We start from the raw sequence: 20,224 nt of genomic DNA, 5'->3' as shown, positions 1-20,224 counted from the left end.
CATCTGCCGGATTCCGACCACTATCCGATCGGAATCCGGCGCCGATCGAAGCGCCGACGAGTGGAGCGTCGAGGCGACGGTCGGTGGTGGCCGGACGGCATGGCGGGGGCGGTGGTGGATCAGAGAGTTGCGCACGGGTTTGTTGCACAGCGTAGCAATCTCAAATAAAATAATTAAGATACCTATTTAAATACAAATAAAAAATAATTAAATATTTAAGAAGATACCTATTTAATTCCTTGGAAAAAATAAAATAAAAAATATATAAAAAATTCTCCGAGATCTTCCCTTCTTCCCCTTCCCTCGGTCGCAAGCATGCTCCGATCGCCGGTCGCTGGGAGATCACCGGACGAACGACGCTACCCTCTGCCGCGCCGATCGTCGGTGGAGTGCGATGAGCTCCCGACGTGCCACCCCAACTCCGACATCGGGAAGAAGATCGCCGCGCGGATGAGGTGCGCCGAGAACGCCGTCCACGTCATCCCCATCGTCGTCGCCCTCTGCGCCATCGTGCTCTGGTTCTTATCGGACTCCGCCCCGCTGCCCTCCCGCTCCGATCCGCAAGCCACCTTCTCGTTCTGAAAGCTCCAGCCATCTTTGATTTGGATTCGTAAGATTCATCATTTCCCTCCTCCTTTTTCAGTCGATCTTTGTATTTGGATGAAGTATGGAATTTGAAATGAATAGAAATTTTGAAGAAGAAGTATAGTTTACCTTAGATAAGCCTTGTTATTTCAGTTCCTTGATTAGGCAAATTACTACAGTCAATGAAGAACATTTGTCAATTGGGGTTAAAGAACTTGGGGAAGATTTGATTTGTTGAAGTATAACCAAACTGAGGAAGAGTTACTGATAGTTGAGTGGACTGGATTCCTTAAGGAGACTTGATGAAAAGCCAACCCAATTCGATTCAGTAGGCAACAGGCTTTGTGGGTAAGGATGAGACCAGAGAGAGGTGTCGAGCATGAGTATGGTAGGGTGGTCATACTTCGAATGCTCAAGTCAGTAGATGCTCCATAATCTAAGAGAATTGTGATCGATGTGTGTTCTTGCACATGATATGGTCACATCTCCTTCGATGGGAGCGACATGGTGATGCATCTCCCCAATGGGAGCACAATGCGATCCTATGTCCGGTGTCTCACATCAATGCTTGAGTCCCTTTGCCCCCTCTCCTATGAGCATTGCAATCTGCCTCTTAAGGCTATTTGGAGAAGAATGAAAGATAGCTAAGGAAAAAGCTTTTTATTGGCATCAAGGCTCAACTGTTTATAGAGACCTAAGGTGTGTGCCATTAAAATTGGGCTTCATATGACATCGTCGTGCTAAGGTAAAATTGAAATGGACATCTGCCATTGAACTCTTCCATGGTATAGATGCGAGATGAGAAGTGCTCCTTGATCAGGGTGTCTTCAGAAGCTCAAGACTCAAGAGATTCGTACAGGTGTGATATAGTTGCCATGAAGCAGGATGAGGTTGGCCTAATCTCCCCTCTTGATATTTGTTGCTAGCATGGTCATTGTATGTGATCTGACATATATGCGTATAGTATCTTGGCTCATTGTGCCACCGATTTTAGTTTCTTTTCAGCCGTGGTTAGGGAAGAGAGCTATCAGATGTGAGAATGACCAAGTCAGTCTTCCCTTGGTTTGGGTGAATGCCTAGTTAATAGTTTGGCCCAAGACACTAGCCCTCCTAGTTAGACTTAGATCTAAATAGAAACTATATCAAGTTACAGCTATAACAATTTCACTACGCTTTTGCTTTCTTCAAGACAACAATGATATAAATTCATCGCATTAGATACATACTTTTTTGGTTGAAGAAATTGGTATGAGTGGATAGTAGGTGCAATTTTAAGCCCTAGAGAAAAACCTTCATTTTTTGGCAAAACTTGAAATCCCTTTCTCATCTCAAATCAGGCAAAGTAGGAACAGCTATATCTCTTTTCTTCAGTGAAAAGAAATTGTGCAGCAATATCTATTTTCTTCAGCAAAAAGACATTGCAAACAGACTAGCAATATTCTAGATAATCTAAATTGATCTAGTGATGAAATCAGAAATCTCACAAAAATTGCTCTCTCCAAAAGCATTTTACATAAAGACCACTTACTAGAAGGAATCTTGGTGAGCTAATTGTTAACCATCTTGAATGAGCTTGGTACACCCCACTTTGAGATGTTGAATTGAAGTATTTTACAAAGAGATGTGCTGGTTCTTTTTGTTCCATGGATGTATTTTTGGATGTTTGCTTATGCATTTTGAAACCAACGGGATAAAGAGTTGCTCAGTAAGGATAGGAGGTGTTATAATATCACAAATAATATAATACAAGTGTAGAACCATTCCTTCAGAAAGTGGATGTAAGTACTTGAATTTGTTTCAATAATTCAGAGATACTATAATATTCATGAGTAAATAGATAGGCATTTCATTTTGGACACATATCATCATATTATTTATGAGGTAGCTTTGAAGTAAATTTCTCTTCCATCCTTGAATCTCTGATAAGGCCATTTTCAATTACTTTGTTTTCAAGGTTATCAAACTTGATTCAAAAGAAAATGCCTTCTTCCTCATTCTAAAAGCAGTGCCTATAGAGTGCCCTAATATATGCAGTGCAGTTCTATAGTAGTAAACTTCATATTAGCTTAATGATTTTGTGGTTTTCGAATCTGATTGATCTTTTGGTGCAAGTGTAATATATGGTTTGGCAATGATAGCATACTAATGATTTTCTTTGGCACACAAGATTCCCTGTTGTTGCACTTATTCTGAGTATTGTTGCACATAATTTAGTATGACACATGATCGATATCTCGATTGCACGAGAATTTAGTGCGTAGATACTTTTTGTTTATAACAACTTACTATTAGCCAATATTTACACATTTGCATTAGACTACAGTTTGTTCTAAGCTTCAACAATTGAGCTATTCATATACAAATAAATTGCTTTCCTTTCTTCAGATATGCAACAAGTGCATCAAATGTAGTTTGTTCATTGCTTCAGCACCTCATCAGGAAAAAACCTGTAGAAACATTTTGGTTGATAACATCAGACAAATAGTCGACTGAAACATTTCTATGCATTCTTGGCCTATCTTCATTATGCTTTCTGGTTCTGCACTTGAGTCGACTGATGTAGTATACGAATGGTAGACTATCGAGAAATCAACCTAGTAGGCATAAGTACTCCGACTTAACTACCTTGGACTCACCCAGCTAAGACTTGAATCACATCATGACTTGAACCGCCCTACGAAGGGCAGGCTCGAGTTCAATTCAAACTGTGGATGCAACCTCATCGACCTCAGACCGAATTGAAATCCACGATAATAAACACACTTGATACATTACTTTTGATCTGCAATGATTCGACAATAATAACAGCAAAGAAGTATATTGTAGGTGCAAAATACATCCTCCAGCATAAAATACAAAGCATAGAATCAATGAAGAACAGCTCAACTATACAAGAACCCTAAAATCTGAAAAGGCTTCCAGCATTTGTTTTCAGTAAGATTAGTTGGCTTGAGAAGTATGGAAGCTGCTGAATACAATGAAAACCTTATACCATAATTTATTCTGCTTTAAGAAGTAAAAAAAATTGTTAAATTCATTAGAACATTAATTTTTTTAAAATACTAGCAATTATAACCATAGTTTGCATAATCGCAATCTGGATCGTAGGATCTCACGATCTTACGATCCTGATAGAATCAATTTTTACGGTGGAATTGGAGCAAGATTGATGAGATCGGTAGAATCCGAGCGGATCAGTACGATCCTACGTTGCAAATGATTTTATGAATTTTTTGTTGAGGGCTGCTTTATTGGTCTTTAAACTGAATTATCTTATGAATCAAGAAAACATTCTTGAAGTTGAATGTGAGTATTGTTATTGTGTTAGTAGAAATATTATTGAGTGTTTCTGTACTAAATGAAAGTTAAATTACTAGTTAATTTAAATTTATACAGATAATAATGTCATCTGAGATGAGATGTGAATGTCGATAGTTGCATGTATATGTAAAATTATTAATTATATTTTTTTAGATATTTTTTAATTATTAATCATGTATCATAAAATTTCAAAGATTTTTAGTAAGATTGTATGATTCTACGATCCCGACCAATCCGATTCTAACTCCAAATCCATGCTACATAGGATCACGATTCTACGAACTATATCTCTTAGAGAATAAGATCCCTTCCGAAAAAAAAATCTATCGATCATTATGATTTACTTCTTTTAAATCGTTATAGAATCGAAGTCTTCATAGTTTTTGCCATAATAATTACAAAAACAAAATGTTTCCTTTTGAACTTGTAATTAATTAAAATATTCATTTAGGTCTTTTTAACCCTTCCAATGCAGGGGATGGGACCACGTGGGCGCATAGCGACCGTTGGATCACAGCCCGATCCCTCGTACATTCCGTAAACGCCCACGGAAATCTCCTCCTTTACCTCTTCGGTAAAGGATTTTGATTGAGGGGTTAATGGCAATGGGAATGATTACCGGATTTTTGGTGCTTGGTATAGATACTGGAATGGCGACTGGATTTAATTCCAGTCGACTGGATTTAACTCCAGTCGACTGGCTCCATATAATCGACCGCGTGCTCGATTAAATGTCGCGAATGTTTTTCTCAGAAAGTCGTGTAATCGATCAAGGAATCGATTACACTTGTCCATAATTGATCAAGCAATCGATTACAAGTAGACTAGGAGAAATGAGGAGAAAGGAAGAAGAAGAGGAGGAGGAAGAAAAGGGGAAGGGGGTGGAGGAGCTCGGCCGGCAGAGAAAAGAAGAAGAGGAGGAAGATGGGGGGAGCTTAGATGAACGGGGGAGAAGAAAAGGGGGGCGGCCGGCTCGCGGATGGGGAAGAAGAAAGGAAGAATCGCGGCGGGGAAGAAATCGCAGGGAAAAAAGTTGCACCGCGATGGGAATGAGTTTAGCGATAATCGAGGGAGGGGTAGGTTATGAAATCAGGGATATCAAATTCTTATTTTGATTTTCATTCTCGTCTACCAAGCATTAAGAATGAGAACTCTCCTAAACCCGCCTACCAAGCGCAAAGATCCCTTCCGAAAAAAAAATCTATCGATCATTATGATTTACTTCTTTTAAATCGTTATAGAATCGACGTCTTCATAGTTTTTGCCATAATAATTACAAAAACAAAATGTTTCCTTTTGAACTTGTAATTAATTAAAATATTCATTTAGGTCTTTTTAACCCTTCCAATGCAGGGGATGGGACCACGTGGGCGCATAGCGACCGTTGGATCACAGCCCGATCCCTTGTACATTCCGTAAACGCCCACGGAAATCTCCTCCTTTACCTCTTCTTCTTCTTCCTCCTCCGCCTCCATCTCGCATCGGCTCCTCGAGTTCTTCTCCCTCGGTTTCTGCATCGGCGCCTTGGATCGCAAGAATCCCAAGGGATCGTCGGTCACAATGTCGGGAAAGGGAGCGAAGGGCCTCATCACGCGGCCTCCGGTTCCTAACGCGAACAGGGACAAGGACAAGAAGAAGGCGATCTCCCGATCTCAACGAGCAGGCCTTCAGGTGCGTTCTTCTGCTTCCGATCTCATCTCTTGCTCTGCTTCTCGATCTATTTCCGGGTCTGTGGTCAGAAATCTGTTGTTATTAACCCTGAGATTGCTTTTTCGAATCCCGTTAAGAGAGATGCAAGATGATAGGGAGCTGTTGCCTGAGGATTGTAGGCTACCTAAATCGTGACCATTCTGATTATAGCTTGGATCTATAATTAATGTACTTTTCTATACCTTTCCTTTGTTTTGGGTTCGTTGGTACTTTCGAACAAAAAAATTAACTATGTAAACTCCAGTGCTAAAATTTGAAGTTAATCTTTTTATGCAAATAGTTTAAAACAACTCTCATGCTTTGCATAGCTATAGGAACTCTAGGTCTTATTTACCGTCAGTTCACTTGAATGGAAGATATGAGGGGGAGCGAAAGAGAGCTGAAATATGTACATGATGATAATAAGCTCTATGTGTTTTTTTTTTTTTGGTCACTTAATTAAGATGGTTCACTTCATCCGGATCTTCAACTTGATTAAACTCACACTTTTGCCTGGAGTGATTTTCGAGATTCCACTTCTTGGGTTGCTCATTCTTCAATTTCTTCTTGCTTATCTTACAAGCTGTCATATTCTATGCTACAGTCATATCTCATGATCTACCTTTAGTTGCTGATTGCTCACCCTTCTTTTCTACACACACACAACTATATTTTCCAAAATAATTTTAAAAATTATAGTTCTATTTTGTTTTTAAGAAAACTCCTCTCAAAAATGGAATTAGTGCTACTTTGCTCCCTCCAAACACTGAATCCTGCATCTGGCACTAGACTAGAAGACCATCTACAAACTCTTCTTAGGATGGAAACCCACAACACAAGTCAAACCATTCATATTATTAGATGCTGGCACCTCAAGTCATAGAGGCTATCACTACCTTAGATTATTTTGGGTGATTGACTCAGTAAACTTTTCAACTCATGAAATTCACCAAGTACAATATGCTCTTTTAGACAAGAGAAATCCCTCATCTAATCAAAAGGTGCTATCTGATTATGTTTTTGAAAATTGCTGCTGAGATTTTAATGGATAGGTCAGGGTCAACAAGCACTCATCTCCTTGTTTGTGTATATTTGGCTTGAGTGCTCTAACTTGAGCCATCTTGTTGATTTTTGTGATTCACCTAATATGTAGCTATGGGTAACTATGGAGTTTTGTAACACTATGTACATCTGATTGGCAACCTATTGTTGTTGTGAAGTGATATTTCTTCTATGTTGAAGAGATTGTGTCACGAGGTTCAATGCTAGTGATTGATGCAGATTTACACTGATGAAGCTGTAGAACCAATGCATTCCATCATGAAATACAATGCTGAACTGCATGTAGCTAGAAAGCTACAGAGGTGAGGGTGGCAGTGAAAGCATAAGTGGGGCTGAAAAGATGATTGTGCATAGGAGGATAGCAGTGGTAGAGATGAGGGTGGAAGTGTTAAAAGATGATTGTGCATAGGAGGATAGTGGTGATACAGAGGATCTATGGTTTTGATTTCAAATTGATAGGAATTTAAGTCCTATCTAAGACTTGAGGGAAGGAAAATGGAGAGGAAAGTCAAGAATGTGAGGAACGAAAGGAAAGAAGTTATTTACCTAATAAAAGAAATGAATGCAATAGGAAAAATTAAAATTACCTTGTTACCTCTCATTCTTTTGTCTTCTTCCTGGAAATTCAATGATTTTTTACCAGTTCCTGGCCATGCCGTTTGATCTGAGAGCTGTGCCAAGCTAATGGTTAGCTATGATGGCTGCATCTATCCCTGTCATCACAACACCTGACTTGCTTATGACAATCCTTGACTGAACTGCCTGCCTCCTTGCCCTCCTCACTAATATTGTTGAGGTCAAAAATGAGGTGGACAATGGAATCATCCACAGGTGGCGATGAACAGCATACTGCAACAGATGAGGCGGATAATGGAATCATCCCACAGGTGGCGACAAACAGGATAATGAAACAGATGAGAGTGTCATTTAGTGACAAATCAAAAGATTAGGGAGATGGAAGCTTGCATAATTATTAATTACATTGACCAACAACTCTCAATAGGGGCAAAATAGTTTTTTTTTTTTTACTTCTCCATGGAATCCGACCTCTTCTACTCGATTTTGGGTGGAAGCAATTTGTACCAAAATTCTTTGTGCAGAAAAGATTTCAAGTCCTTTCCACGGGAGCTTTTGCCAAGTGAATGGAGAGGTGAATTTATGTGCCTCAACTTTTGTGTCAATTCATGGAAAGTTTTTCCATCCTTGAGAGATAAGGGACCCTAAGGGAGGAGCATGGGGAAAGGGAGGAGATAGAAGGATGACCATATCGAGAGTATCAACCTTCAACCACAAAAATGTATTACTTTGTTTGATATGAAAAGGACTAATAGTGTTATTATTCATAGGCATTTAAGGAGTGGCTTGTCTATGATAAAATGAAAAGATAAAGGGAATAAAATTCTTGAGAATATAAAAGAAGAAACATAATGCAGAAAATTTAATAAAAAATATTCTTAGTTACATGGGTCTTTGCTATCTTTCTTACATCCTATCACCAAGCTAATAGGGAACTGGGTAATGAATTCCATTAATCTTATTTATTTTTATAATCTAAACAAGCATTAAAATTATCTACATATTCGTATCTTATTCTTTGTTTAAATTTGTATTCTGTTTTTTGATTTTTTTTTCCTTCTAAATTTACTTATTTTTATTACTACTGTTAAAAATCTGTGCAAGGTATTATGATGGTTTGTACATCTGATTGAGTAATTAGTGCAAAAAAAGGTCCAGTATGAAATTCAGAATCTCGACATTATGTTTTATTCTGTATGTTGTATACATTGAAGAGTAATACTCCTTACCCATATATACTAAGCTTTTGCTTCGAAAGGATGGACAGAAGCAAGGATGAAATCTCTGTTTTTCTTATTGTCTTATTGGTAGTATTTTTTTATATTGAACTTACCAAGCTGCTAACAAAACTCAAAACTGAACCAACACCAACACTAAAAATATAAATAAAAGGAAAGGAAAATTCACCAATTGCTAGGTCTAGATACATATCGATCTTCAAAATTATGTTAACATTGCTCTTTCTCTAGTTCATGACTGCTTTATATATATGCTACACTGATCAAATAGTCTCTTTTTGTTTTGTCAGACACACAAGTTACCTAGAATTCTCTTTTTTAAGTGACTGTTTGTGTCCCTCATTGCAGTTTCCAGTCGGGCGCGTCCACCGTTTGCTCAAGTCTCGAGTGGCAGCTCACGGTAGAGTGGGAGCTACGGCGGCTGTTTACCTGGCCGCCATCTTAGAGTATCTGACTGCAGAGGTGCTAGAACTGGCTGGCAACGCGAGCAAAGATCTAAAAGTGAAGCGCATCACTCCAAGGCATTTGCAGCTCGCAATCCGCGGGGACGAAGAGTTGGATACCCTCATCAAGGGCACCATTGCCGGAGGCGGTGTCATTCCCCACATCCACAAATCCCTTATCAACAAATCAACCAAGGAATGATTGAAACTCCAACAGTTCACTGTGGTTTCTTTCAAGTACCATTAATGCCAACACCTGCTATTTTGATTTGAAGACAGATTTATGATCTCTTGTCGTTCAACAACCGAAAACTGTCATGCTCTCGGACGACACATTCATGAACTAGGTACTTTTAATAAGTCTCTCTCGATCTGATTTCTGTGCTGAATTCTTTTATAGTTTCATTTATTTTGCTTGTTATCGCCTGTGCGTCGACAATGATACCTAGCAAACTCATTCCTTCCACCAACTTTAGAAGGTTCAGTGACCTTGAAGCAAGTTTTGGGACCTTATGAACTCACTCTTTTAGGACCATGCCCTTCTTCTTGAATGCTATACTGCACAAATGTCACACACACACAAAGTATTCTTACTTTTATTCTTGTTTTTTTTAATACTTTTACATTTCAAAATTTTCTTTTATTTGTGATAATATTTTTTGTCTTGAAATCTTATGAGTGAGTTCAGTTTCACTTGATATGTAATTTAGGATTCTCAAACCCAAGTTGAGTTCAAAATCAATGTCTGAAGCAGTTTTATGCATGATAGACAACAAGTTGACTTTGAAATAAACTTGGGGGTAATATTTTCATTCCAGTAATTCATTCTTGTTCAAATAAGTTGACTTTGGTAGATTGTGACTATTTTTCACTTTTTTCCTTATAACTTGAGTTGTCCAATCTATATACTTGAGTTATCTATCAATCGATTCAACAGTTGAGACTAAGCGAATCTAGTCAATTCAAAAAATATTTGATTCATATTTAAAATTATTAAATTAGTGTATGTTTGATTTTTTTTAAAAAATTGAATTTAAACTTATAATATTTTTATTCGTTCACGAATTGCTTATTGAATTTGAAATATTTATTTTTATGTAATTTTAGTTTGAATATACTTAAGGTTCGAGTATCATTTTAAATTATAATTTATTTTTATTTGAATAAAGATTTAACTAATTGGAATTGAATGGTGGTGGTTGAGCAATTAATCAGATATTTATAGGTTTGATTTTTAATTGTGATGAATTGTAGATTAATTTTTTCTATGAAAAAGTTTTTTAATAAAAATTAAATAAATAAAATATTTATTAATTTAATAAAAAAATAAATTAATCAAATTTTTTGAGTAATATAAGAAATTTATCAATTAATTTATATGTTCACTTAGATTTTATTAATTATTTTTTTATTTTGAATTATTGAATAAGATATTTTAAAATCAAAATTAAATTAAATTAAATTAATATATTATTTATAAAACTTTGTATGATATTTTTCAATTTACTGATGAAAATTTTTCAATATTTGGCTTTAATTAGGTGAGACAAACATAGAATTAGAATTGAAAGTTAGCTAACAGTTAGAGCACAATTTTGATGAGAAACTACAATTACAAAGAGGCAGTTCTTAAAATTTTTGATCTCTGCTTGTCCCGCGCCGGTGTCGGCCGCCCGGCGCTCAACTCCGACCGAACCACCTTCTTCTCCACCGCCTCCGAACGACCGCCGCTGCCGCCACTCCAGAAACAAGACCACAGCCACCCGTTCGTCTTCGGCGCCGTCTTCTTCCTCTGCGCGGCCGCCAGCCTATCCACCTGCGCCTGCAGGCCAATGCAACGCACATGCAGCCTCACCACCTCGTCCCTCAGCCGCCGCACCTCCTGCTGCTGCGCCACCGCCGCCTCGCTCGGGCTCCTCCCCGTCGATGACCTGTTGAAGGACCCGCTCCACTCGGCCAGCCGGCTCAGCTTGCTGTGCTCCGCGAAGAGCACCTGGATGACCGACCTCACCGGCAGCCTCTCGTTCTGCGCCGCGTGCAGCGCCGCCTCCGACGACAGCTTCCGCGCGTCGACCAGCCGGCACAGCACCTTCCTCTCCACCTTGCTGCTGCTCGGATGCGCCTTCCATTCCAATTTCCAACCAGCCCGGCCATTAATTAATTAATCACACGACATGCATGGTCCCAACAAATTAAAAAGCTCGACGAACAAAAATCCAGACGCAGCAGATCATAATAAGAATGTAAAGAAAACGACCACCGGAGCTTGGACCACCAGGCAGGCAGCAGCTGTAAACCCATTAATTACCAATCTTGGGTCTTTACCGCTCTAGAAATAAAGCCTCCCTCCCACCGTTGACATATTAAGTATGTGATTTATGTGTCCCCGGGCATAATTGAATTGGTAACGATAGAGTAGATTTACAGAAGAGGATAAGAGTTCAAATTTCGACGAAACCGAGATAATATCCTTTTCTGTCATGATCAACTGTAATTTTTCGATTTACCTACTCATAGATGGTCGTAGGACCGACCGTGTAGGGCCGCTGGAGTGACGGATTTCACTTTTTTATATAAGAAGAAAAGTATGTGATTTATGTGCCCTCAAAACATAATTGAGTTGATTATGATGAGATAAACTTGTTAAAGTGCACAAAGATTGAATTTTGACGAAATCAAGATAATGTCATCCTCTATCGTAGTCAATTGTAACTTCTTGATTTACTTTCTCACATATGATGATGAAATTGATCGTATGAGACCTTCGTCGTAACCAATTACAGTTTCTCGATTACCTTCTCACAGATGGTCATGGGACCAACCGTGTGGGACCGCTGGGTGATGGATTCCACCTTGAAGATTTGATATCCTACTCGAATAAATGAAGATATAGAAGGAATTTTTGAATCTGGATTTTTATGGTACGAAAATGAAGATGAATATTCAATCCTCTTTAATAAAAGATGAAATTCACTATTCCAATAGTCCAGTACGGTCGTCTCTATAATCATCTATGAGAAGGTAAATCAAGAAACTACAGTTGACCACTACGGAGAGCATATTATCTCAATTTTATTGAGATTCAACTTTTGTCCACTTCAATAAATCTGTCTTATAGTAATCAACTCAACTATATCCCGATGGTATAAACATTCAATCTTTCAATTCATATAAAGATAAAGATGAAAATTAAATATGAAATGAATATAAATATAATAAACAATAATGAAAATGAAGGATATAAAACTCCCACTCAAACTCCAATCCAAATGAGAGTCATTGTCATCCCACTAAGGCCCCAAGCCAAGCTCCATCCATCTGGTCCAGTGGTCCTTCGGCAAGAACAGGACGAAGATGAACAGCCATGACACAATGAGAAAGATTCGAGTAAAAAAAAAATTTGCAGAAGAGAACAGGGTTCGAATTCTGACAAAGTCAGATAATACCCTCCTGTGTTGTAACTAACTGCAGTTTCTCGATTTACCTCCTCATAAATAGTCGCCGATCATGTGAGATCGCTAAGATGGTGAATTCCACGTTTTGCATAAGAGTAAAAACAAAAAACAAAAATCCGAAGTAAATAAGCAAATTAAAAACCACCGCCGGCGTGAAAGCTGATGAAGCAGGAAGATTAATGACTGTGCTTTGAGTGTGGATTGAAGATGAAAAATGACGGAGAGAGTTCAATTACTTTGATGTAGGTGTCGATGGCTCGGTAGAGACCGTCGTCCATGGCGCGGGCGTGGGCGGGGAGGGAGGTGGCGAGGTCCTCGAAGGTTGGGACGGTGAGGGCGGGGTCGAAGGCGGCCTCGGCGAGATAGGAGTCGAGGAGCTTGGCCACCCTGGCGAGGGCGGCGCCGGTCCTGCTGGCGTCGTCGGCGCCGGCGAAGCGGCGGACGAGGCGCAGGACCATGGCGACGTCGAGGAGCGTGGCGGTGGTGTGGCTGAAGGCGGGGATTAGCAGCTCCTTGAGGGAGGCCTCGTCGAGCTGCGCGGCCGCGCGGGCCTCCAGTACTTGGATGCAGGGCGGGCCGGCGGCGACCATGCTGGCGGCGCGGAGGAGGCGGAGGAGGAAGTCGCAGGGGAGGGCGGCCTTGTCGGGCGGGAGCACGGAGGCGAGGGTCTCGATGAGGAACCGCTTCTTGAGCCAGGCGGCGGTGGGGTTCTCCGGCGAGGGGACGGCGCGGCCGGAGAGCTCGGGGAGCCAGCGGTAGGCGTAGTGGGCGAGGAGGGAGCCGAGAAGCTCCGGCCCGACGCCCTTGGCTTTGATGCCGGCGAGGCTCTCGGCGAAGTGGTCGAGTTCTTGGACAGACGAGTCGTCGAGCCAGGAACGGTGGTGCTCCTCCGGCGGCGGAGAGCAGGGAAGTTTGTGGCTGCGGGCGGTGGCGCTGGTGAGCGAAGGCGAGGGCGGAGACGCACAGGCCACGGCCGTCATGGTCGCCATGCGCAGCGCAGTGGTTTGGTTCAGGATTGAGGTCGCGGTTCAAACCGCTTTTTAACATTTTATTTCCGGTCCAATAAATGTAAATGAATAAAATAAAATAATTATCTTACGACCAACCTTTAAGCCACGTGTCAAATTATAACGAACTTTACAATCATTTTTTTTAATAAAAATTATAGAATATTTAAGGCAAAAATTACTCTATTTTAATGAACTTTCTTCAATTTCATATAATAATAATAATAATAATAATCTATGTTTTCATATTCTATTCGCCTATAAAAAAATAATAAAAAAAAACTCGCCGAGAGTAGGAATAAGCATTCTATTAAAAATCGAACCAATTGAATTAAATAAATCAAAATCAAATGAATTTATTTTTTTAAACAATCAAAATCGAACTACCACCGAACAATCGAATCACCTTGATTTATTAATCAATTAGTCAAATTATATAGTATTTATCCTATTTAAATATAACAATTGACTGTTCAAAACCAACATAATAATCCGCTGATACTGATTCAAATAAACTTAAATAATCAATATTTTAAAAATAAATAAATTTATTTACAAATTTACAAAAATTGAATCAATTATTTCAATTATACTGTAAAACTAATTGATTATTAATAAACGTTTAACATATCTACTATTCTGATGAATTTATACGAAAAATTAATTAATTAATTAATTAATAATATATCCACATGTCCAGACCTGTCGAATGCAGTAAAATTAATTGATCTATCACTCTTCCATATTGATATATTAATTAATAATATATCAATATGTCAAATCATACATTTTCTATCCAACACCTGTCGCATTAATTATTTTTTAAATCATTTGTATAAAATACATAATCAACTTATTACTTTTAAACATACACAATAAATGCATTAAAAATCATACAATAATTAACTCACTAAACAAATTGCTAAATTCTTTATTTGGCATTTATTTGGCAAACTATAAGAAATAACATGCCTAGAGAAAAAAAAAAATCAAACAAGGAGCATAAAATATATAAATGGTAATATTTGAGAAGCATAATCTGAGATAGGGTTCTAGAATTACCTTCTTGAAGTAGTAAAGTAGATTTTACTGGAGGGAGGACTTTCAGATTAGTCGGGCGAAACTCGGACACTTAGATTACTAAAAGAAAAGTAGTATCTTCATTTCAATCATGGTCCAAAAACAAGCTCTTTGATGGATCTTAAAGGGTTGTTGTATCCATAGGCCACTGAATCTCTCCAGAGGGCCATCCCTAACAAATGGCAAGCAAGCAAATGAATCAGACTTCCAATTAGCCGAGCGATATCTAAAGATAAAGTGGAGATTGATCGATACCTGTCCAAAGAAGCAATCCAATGGTTGTTCCAAAGAAGAACTCCCTGCTGATGGTGTTAAGACTAGAACAACCCCGACGGTTTAAAGTTAACGATCGCGCGAAGATATGGTTTAAAATTGTCGTCGCAAAGCTTACCTATACATGCAGAATAGGTTTCCCCAACCCTGAAGAAATGATGCCCAAGTTGAACCAGTGAACCTATAATTCAGACACTTGGAGATGATGAACTTATCACATGAAATCATGAAAACTTCAAAGCTAAACCTACCACATAAGATCTCGTATAAACAAAGCTCGCGGAATCATCAGGCCGTTTCCCATCATCGAGAGCAACATTGTGAAAGAGGATAAGCCTCTGATGTTATCAGGATTGAGATAATTTGTCCACTGTAAATCATACCAATCATCTACAACCACAATAGCCAAAATAACAGGAGAAGCACATATAAAGAACTAAGGTAAATTACTATTACCATCTGTGCGATCGGCATCCACATGAAAAGGAGGGTAGCAGTCCATCCAGACAGTGAACCTACTAACTTTGTTGCCTTCTCGGAAAGTTTGCCGGTCCGTGCCTGTACGTGTTACTACCTTTATACCAAGATGTGTATGCAGGAATAATGAGGGGAAAAGGTATGCTCTAAAAGAAGGAACAGTTGTGTAAAATGTATGGCAAAATGGAGAAATACACTTTCACAGGATTATGATTTCAAGTCCAACTAAAGAATAAAGCCCTATCATAAAAAAGCAAGGGAATGGAAGAATCAGTACAGGACAAGGTACATCTAGGGTTCATCAGTATAATAAATTGGAAGATTGAAAGCATTATGATGCATATGCTAATGCTGGAGAAAAATTAGAATGATAGTAATATCAGGCAAAAGCAATGGGCATGCCATTATTCTTTAACAAGCTTCCGAGATTTTAGACATATTTTAGTAATTTAATAATTGCTTCCTATATGTTACTGAACCATAGCATCAGATTAACGTTGTCACAAGTGACAAAAAAAACATCATCATAATATGAATTGACTATCATTTTTTTTTCTCACTCATTTTTGATTGGTAGGTGTGCCTTAGGATCATGGTAAAATTGTTTCTTGTTTGATCAGGGTATCAGTCATGGTAATATAATGCATTTGCTTACAACACTAAGGCTAGATATATCGACCATCCCAAGACATGTATTTCTATGAATCTATGGGCTTCATCTTTTACATCTGATGAATGCATGTTTTAGCAGAAAGATTTAGTAAAGGAAACTCTTACTATGATGAACAAAGCCATTATCCATCCACCTGATCGAGTCTTTTACATCCCCACATCTGTGCCACCCTCATAAGTGGGTCAATGTACCATTTGTTGGAACCAGGTTTGGTTGATTTATATGTGACATCAAATCCCTCTTGAACACAATAGTATTTAAAGAAATCATGCGAATATCCAGTTGTATCAGTCACCCACTGTGAAGTTACAACCAAGTCTCTAGGCAAGATGAACTAGAACAAGAACTGGACAAGTTTGACTATTATGTAGAAAATCAAGTTCTACTTCAGGTAAAGGCAAACTTCAAGACTAGCCAACATATTGGCAGTTGCAATTTCCAGAAATGAACTTCTTTCAGAAAAGGGCAAAGAGTCAAATCTATTGGCTACCAAATGGTTGTGGATCAAGGTGTGACATACCACCAGTATAATAGCTATAACAGTGGTACAATAAACAAGAAACCAAAGAAAATGCAATCATGTACACATCACCATTCATGAGGACAAAAGCACCATGTTTGCCACATTATCAATGCCCTACTGACAACACAAGGATAGAAGCACTATAGTAGCATGAAATCATATGAACTATGCGTTAGATTTACCAAGTGTACTGATAGGGATCAAGATAGAATATGTGAAAATCAAAATAATTTCACATGCAACAGGGGCATAAGTCCTGCACAACAGAATCAAAATACACATCAAAATAGGAGTGTCGCACATGTTTTCATGCAGTGCTACAATAACAATGATAACAGTCAACATGATTAACGTTGTCACATAAAATTACTAAGCACAGCATATATTTGGGACTTACACCACAAAAATGAGTTGGATGAGTGTTTCACATAGTCTATTCATGTTCCACATGAATTTGTATACTCATTATTCATGACATCCTAGTTTAGCCTGCATAGAGAATTATGGACTAGTAAAGAGAGTTTTTATAAGCTTAAATGAGTCTATTATTAATTAGCTTAAGCATTTTGAGCTAATGATTAGGTCAGACTAGTTAATGGGTTCTGTTATTTGGGTGAATCGTGATAACTATTATAAGAGAGAACCTAATAAAAAGATCATCTATGGAATAGCAGAGCCATCATTACTCCTCACATCTTGATTATAGGCTATGAGTTGGACTTTGGCCTTGATGAGGACATCAAGCCTTTAGTGGGGGAGATTACATACTAGATTAGTCTCACATGGATAATTATGGACTAACAAAGAGGATTTATAAACTTAGATAAGTGGAACACTATTAACTAGGTTTAAGCATTTTGGACCAATGGTAGTGCCTCACAAGTTAATACTCATCTGGGCAAGTCATGACATTATAGCTTGATATCTGTCAAACACTTGGTAATTATGTAGGATACCCTTCATATGATAAAGGGAGCTCTATGGGACTTCGGTCCATAAGAATAATTCTTTATGCCAGTAATAGCGTTAATAGAAAGGGAAATGGAAAGATAAAATTCCAATGGAGAAAAACTAAAGAAGGCCCCCCTATAGATCCTTTCCTTTTTTTCTTGCTTTTCACATTTATAATTTTTTGAAAACTGAGCCCTACCTTGATCATTGAAGGAAAGTTAATGGGGTATGCACATCTCACCCACTTCGAGACTCCTTTCATGGATGACACAATACCAAGGCATCTGTTGGAGGGGGCATCAACAACTTGAGCATTTGAGTGGAAATTACACAATGAGAATCAACAAAGTTAATTGCATGTTTCACTGACCCAAAATTGATACCAAAGATCCCCCATTTGAAAAAAGCAAACCTGGTTCCTATTATGATTATTCTGATATCATTAAGACACTAAATCATGTAGCGAAAAATCCTACTCTAAATTGGATGTGCATATTGTTTTGAGAATCCTCAGGGACCAAAAGCCTAGAAATATGGATGGTCCAATTGCAAAGCTACACTTAAAGAAAGAAAAAAAAAAACTGACTTGATTTTGTGGGTTTTGTGGTAAAGTAGTAGAGGTTTAACTTTGATCATTACGTTAAAATCAAAATCTAGTGTGTTGGTTCAACCACTTGGAGAATAATTTGTTTCATCTAAGCCATCTTATAGTGTCTAGTAATTCAGATCAATGTGGTTTGAATCTTGGATAGGAAAAGTGGACTGATTTAAACAAGGATGGATTTTGGAAACAATTGAACAAAATGCAGGAGTGAACCCTGAGTCCTATCTATTTGGCATCAGCTACATTGTTTGTATCCCACCATTGGAATTTTGAACAAAATAGTCTACCTAAACCTACTTCATCCAAATAACATCCTCTTCTACTTCTCCCAAGTTGAGATCTTTTAGCACATACATTTTTGTTTCAAACCCCATACCACATTTCCCTTTCATTGAGAAAAAAATCCACTTGATGTTTTTCACATTCCAACTCTAGTTAATCAAAAGACGGTATTTCCCGTCCAAATTCAATTATTAAAGTGGTATGTTTTCTTCAAGCAAAGTACTTTTGGCAAATTCATTTTCCCATCGGTTAATCATAAGATCATGAAAACTCAAACTCTGATGGGGAGGCTACCTCCCGAGCACTAACATGTTCATAAAAATGTCATTAGTTAAGGAACATAGCTCACCAAAGTGACAGTTGCAGCAGCCAGAGTGAAGGAGATGACTCCAGGAAGGATGCTGCTGGGGACAAATGGGACAAACGTAGACCACATAACCTGTGATAGCATCCAATGATTAGATGCATAGGTATGAAGACGTCCAATCACCAACTTACCTGAGGGAGTACAGCTAGTCCACCAATGGTAATGAAATCCTCCCAGAGATTCCAGATAGCACCATCAACCCAACCAAAGTAATTCAAAAAGTTCACAACCAGCCCTAAAGCCACAACAACCGTCGTCGCCACGAATTGCGGCAGCGGCATCGCTTGGGCCATGGTTAGCTGTGCTATCACTACATACGTCGAGACGACACCCAACGTCTGGACGATGACTGCCTCTGTCTCCTTCTTCTCCACGAAATAGGACACTAGCGACAGGTTGCCCAGCAATCCAGTAAGCATACCCTACAACAAACAATTTCAATCTTTACGCTAGTTCAGTCTAAACAAATCAGTTTTCCCCAAAGAGACCGAGCACCTACCAGCCAAGGAACGGCAAAAAGTGCGGCGTTGTTACCCGAGAGAAGATTGCGGGCATTTAGGATGATCTGGGGAAGTTGCAGGAGGAGGAAGGGGATGTTCGCAGCTCCCGCGAACCTAGACGTCAAGGAGTCCCATTCCCGGTAGTTGGATCCCTGGACAAAAATGGCCAAGATTCAATCTTCTTTTGAAATTCCAGCAAAGCGTTGTGATAACCCACTACCTTGCCGACCGGGTGGACGGAGTCAGATGAGGTGGCGAAGAGCGGCGGCGATCGCGGGCGGGGGACTGCGGATGCGGGAAGGTATTGGTTTAGGGTTATTAGACGTTGACGCAGCGGCATGGGGATGGAGCCATGGGCTCTCGCCACGAGCGAAGGCGAAGGGCGAGGAGGGAAGAGGGGGAAGGCTCCATGGGTAGGCGACGGGCGAAGGCGGAGCGCCGGCGGCGGAGTCACTGCCATTGCCATAAAAGGGCGAGCGACGGAGGTGAGGGAGAGGAGTCGGCGAGATCTATCGAGGGGGCGACATGGGAGAGCAAGCACTTGATCGGAGGTTGGAAGTGATCGGTGGTGTTTATATAGCACTTGATTGGAAGTGATCGAGGGGGCCACGGCGAAGGGCAGCCGGGGACCACGTGAACGGAAGCGGACTAAGGGACTTAGACGGCGGAGGCGGCGACGCGTGGCGACGGTGGGAGTGTTTACTTTAGAGAGGAGAAAAGGAAGGCAAATGGACGGCGTAGGAGGAGAAGCGTGGCAAAGAGAAAGAGAAGATCCGAAAAATTAAATGGAATATAAATACTAACAAAATTAAATAGTATTTTTTTTTCCATAGACATATTAAAAGATTAACTGATATCGATCTCGCAATCATATATAAAAAAAATAAATTAAAAAATTATAATTAATCATGACAAAAAAAATATTATCTCCAAAAATTAATATCCTTAAATTTTAAAAAAGCATTTATGTGAATTAGCTATCCAAATGGACTAACATTATATATATATTCTTTCAGTAATCCAAGATCTAATTCATTCAACAACAAGTGATCAATTCGATCTTATAAAAATTTATCATCAAATATCAAAGTAAAAACTACCAAATCATACTCATCGAA

General features: G+C 39.1%; 4 protein-coding genes across 4 annotated transcripts; 2 read left to right on the top strand and 2 right to left on the bottom strand.

Moving 5' to 3' along the window:
• The first annotated feature begins 296 nt into the window (after positions 1-296).
• On the top strand, positions 297-762 carry LOC141843779 (uncharacterized). The gene has a single exon (XM_074731812.1). The coding sequence runs from the start codon at positions 316-318 to the stop codon at positions 580-582; it is 267 nt and encodes an 88-aa protein (XP_074587913.1). The 5' UTR covers positions 297-315; the 3' UTR covers positions 583-762.
• A 4,600-nt stretch (positions 763-5,362) lies between these two features.
• On the top strand, positions 5,363-9,303 carry LOC141844565 (putative histone H2A variant 3). Its single transcript, XM_074732602.1, has 2 exons — positions 5,363-5,577; positions 8,820-9,303. Exons 1-2 carry the CDS (start codon positions 5,467-5,469, stop codon positions 9,114-9,116), a joined length of 408 nt encoding a protein of 135 aa, XP_074588703.1. The 5' UTR covers positions 5,363-5,466; the 3' UTR covers positions 9,117-9,303.
• A 1,204-nt stretch (positions 9,304-10,507) lies between these two features.
• Positions 10,508-13,358, bottom strand: LOC141844563 (coleoptile phototropism protein 1-like). Its single transcript, XM_074732600.1, has 2 exons — positions 12,606-13,358; positions 10,508-11,036 (listed from the first exon to the last, which is right to left on the bottom strand). The coding sequence occupies exons 1-2, from the start codon at positions 13,356-13,358 to the stop codon at positions 10,527-10,529; spliced, it is 1,263 nt and encodes a 420-aa protein (XP_074588701.1). The 3' UTR covers positions 10,508-10,526.
• A 925-nt stretch (positions 13,359-14,283) lies between these two features.
• On the bottom strand, positions 14,284-19,641 carry LOC141844564 (maltose excess protein 1-like, chloroplastic). Its single transcript, XM_074732601.1, has 9 exons — positions 19,327-19,641; positions 19,106-19,258; positions 18,738-19,028; positions 18,589-18,678; positions 15,186-15,287; positions 14,981-15,099; positions 14,848-14,910; positions 14,712-14,773; positions 14,284-14,628 (listed from the first exon to the last, which is right to left on the bottom strand). The coding sequence occupies exons 1-9, from the start codon at positions 19,570-19,572 to the stop codon at positions 14,546-14,548; spliced, it is 1,209 nt and encodes a 402-aa protein (XP_074588702.1). The 5' UTR covers positions 19,573-19,641; the 3' UTR covers positions 14,284-14,545.
• Between the last annotated feature and the right edge of the window lie 583 nt (positions 19,642-20,224).

Source organism: Curcuma longa, chromosome 13, assembly GCF_044706935.1.
Source record: "Curcuma longa cultivar G26 ecotype Majalengka, Jawa Barat chromosome 13, ITB_CL_G26_1.1, whole genome shotgun sequence".
Taxonomy (NCBI): Eukaryota; Viridiplantae; Streptophyta; class Magnoliopsida; order Zingiberales; family Zingiberaceae; genus Curcuma; species Curcuma longa.
Note: the sequence above shows the minus strand (reverse complement) of the source record. Positions and strands in the feature narration are given on the sequence as shown.

Coding starts and splice junctions, on each gene's coding strand:
- LOC141843779 (XM_074731812.1), top strand. CDS start 316: ATGCTCCGATCGCCGGTCGCTGGGAGATCACCGGACGAACGACGCTAC.
- LOC141844564 (XM_074732601.1), bottom strand. CDS start 19,572: ATGGCAATGGCAGTGACTCCGCCGCCGGCGCTCCGCCTTCGCCCGTCG. Junction 15,288..18,588: donor CTGCTGCAACTGTCACTTTG/GTGAGCTATGTT, acceptor TAACACGTACAG/GCACGGACCGGCAAACTTTC. Junction 14,774..14,847: donor AACCTATTCTGCATGTATAG/GTAAGCTTTGCG, acceptor GGGTTGTTCTAG/TCTTAACACCATCAGCAGGG.
- LOC141844563 (XM_074732600.1), bottom strand. CDS start 13,358: ATGGCGACCATGACGGCCGTGGCCTGTGCGTCTCCGCCCTCGCCTTCG. Junction 11,037..12,605: donor CCATCGACACCTACATCAAA/GTAATTGAACTC, acceptor TTGGAATGGAAG/GCGCATCCGAGCAGCAGCAA.
- LOC141844565 (XM_074732602.1), top strand. CDS start 5,467: ATGTCGGGAAAGGGAGCGAAGGGCCTCATCACGCGGCCTCCGGTTCCT. Junction 5,578..8,819: donor CTCAACGAGCAGGCCTTCAG/GTGCGTTCTTCT, acceptor CCCTCATTGCAG/TTTCCAGTCGGGCGCGTCCA.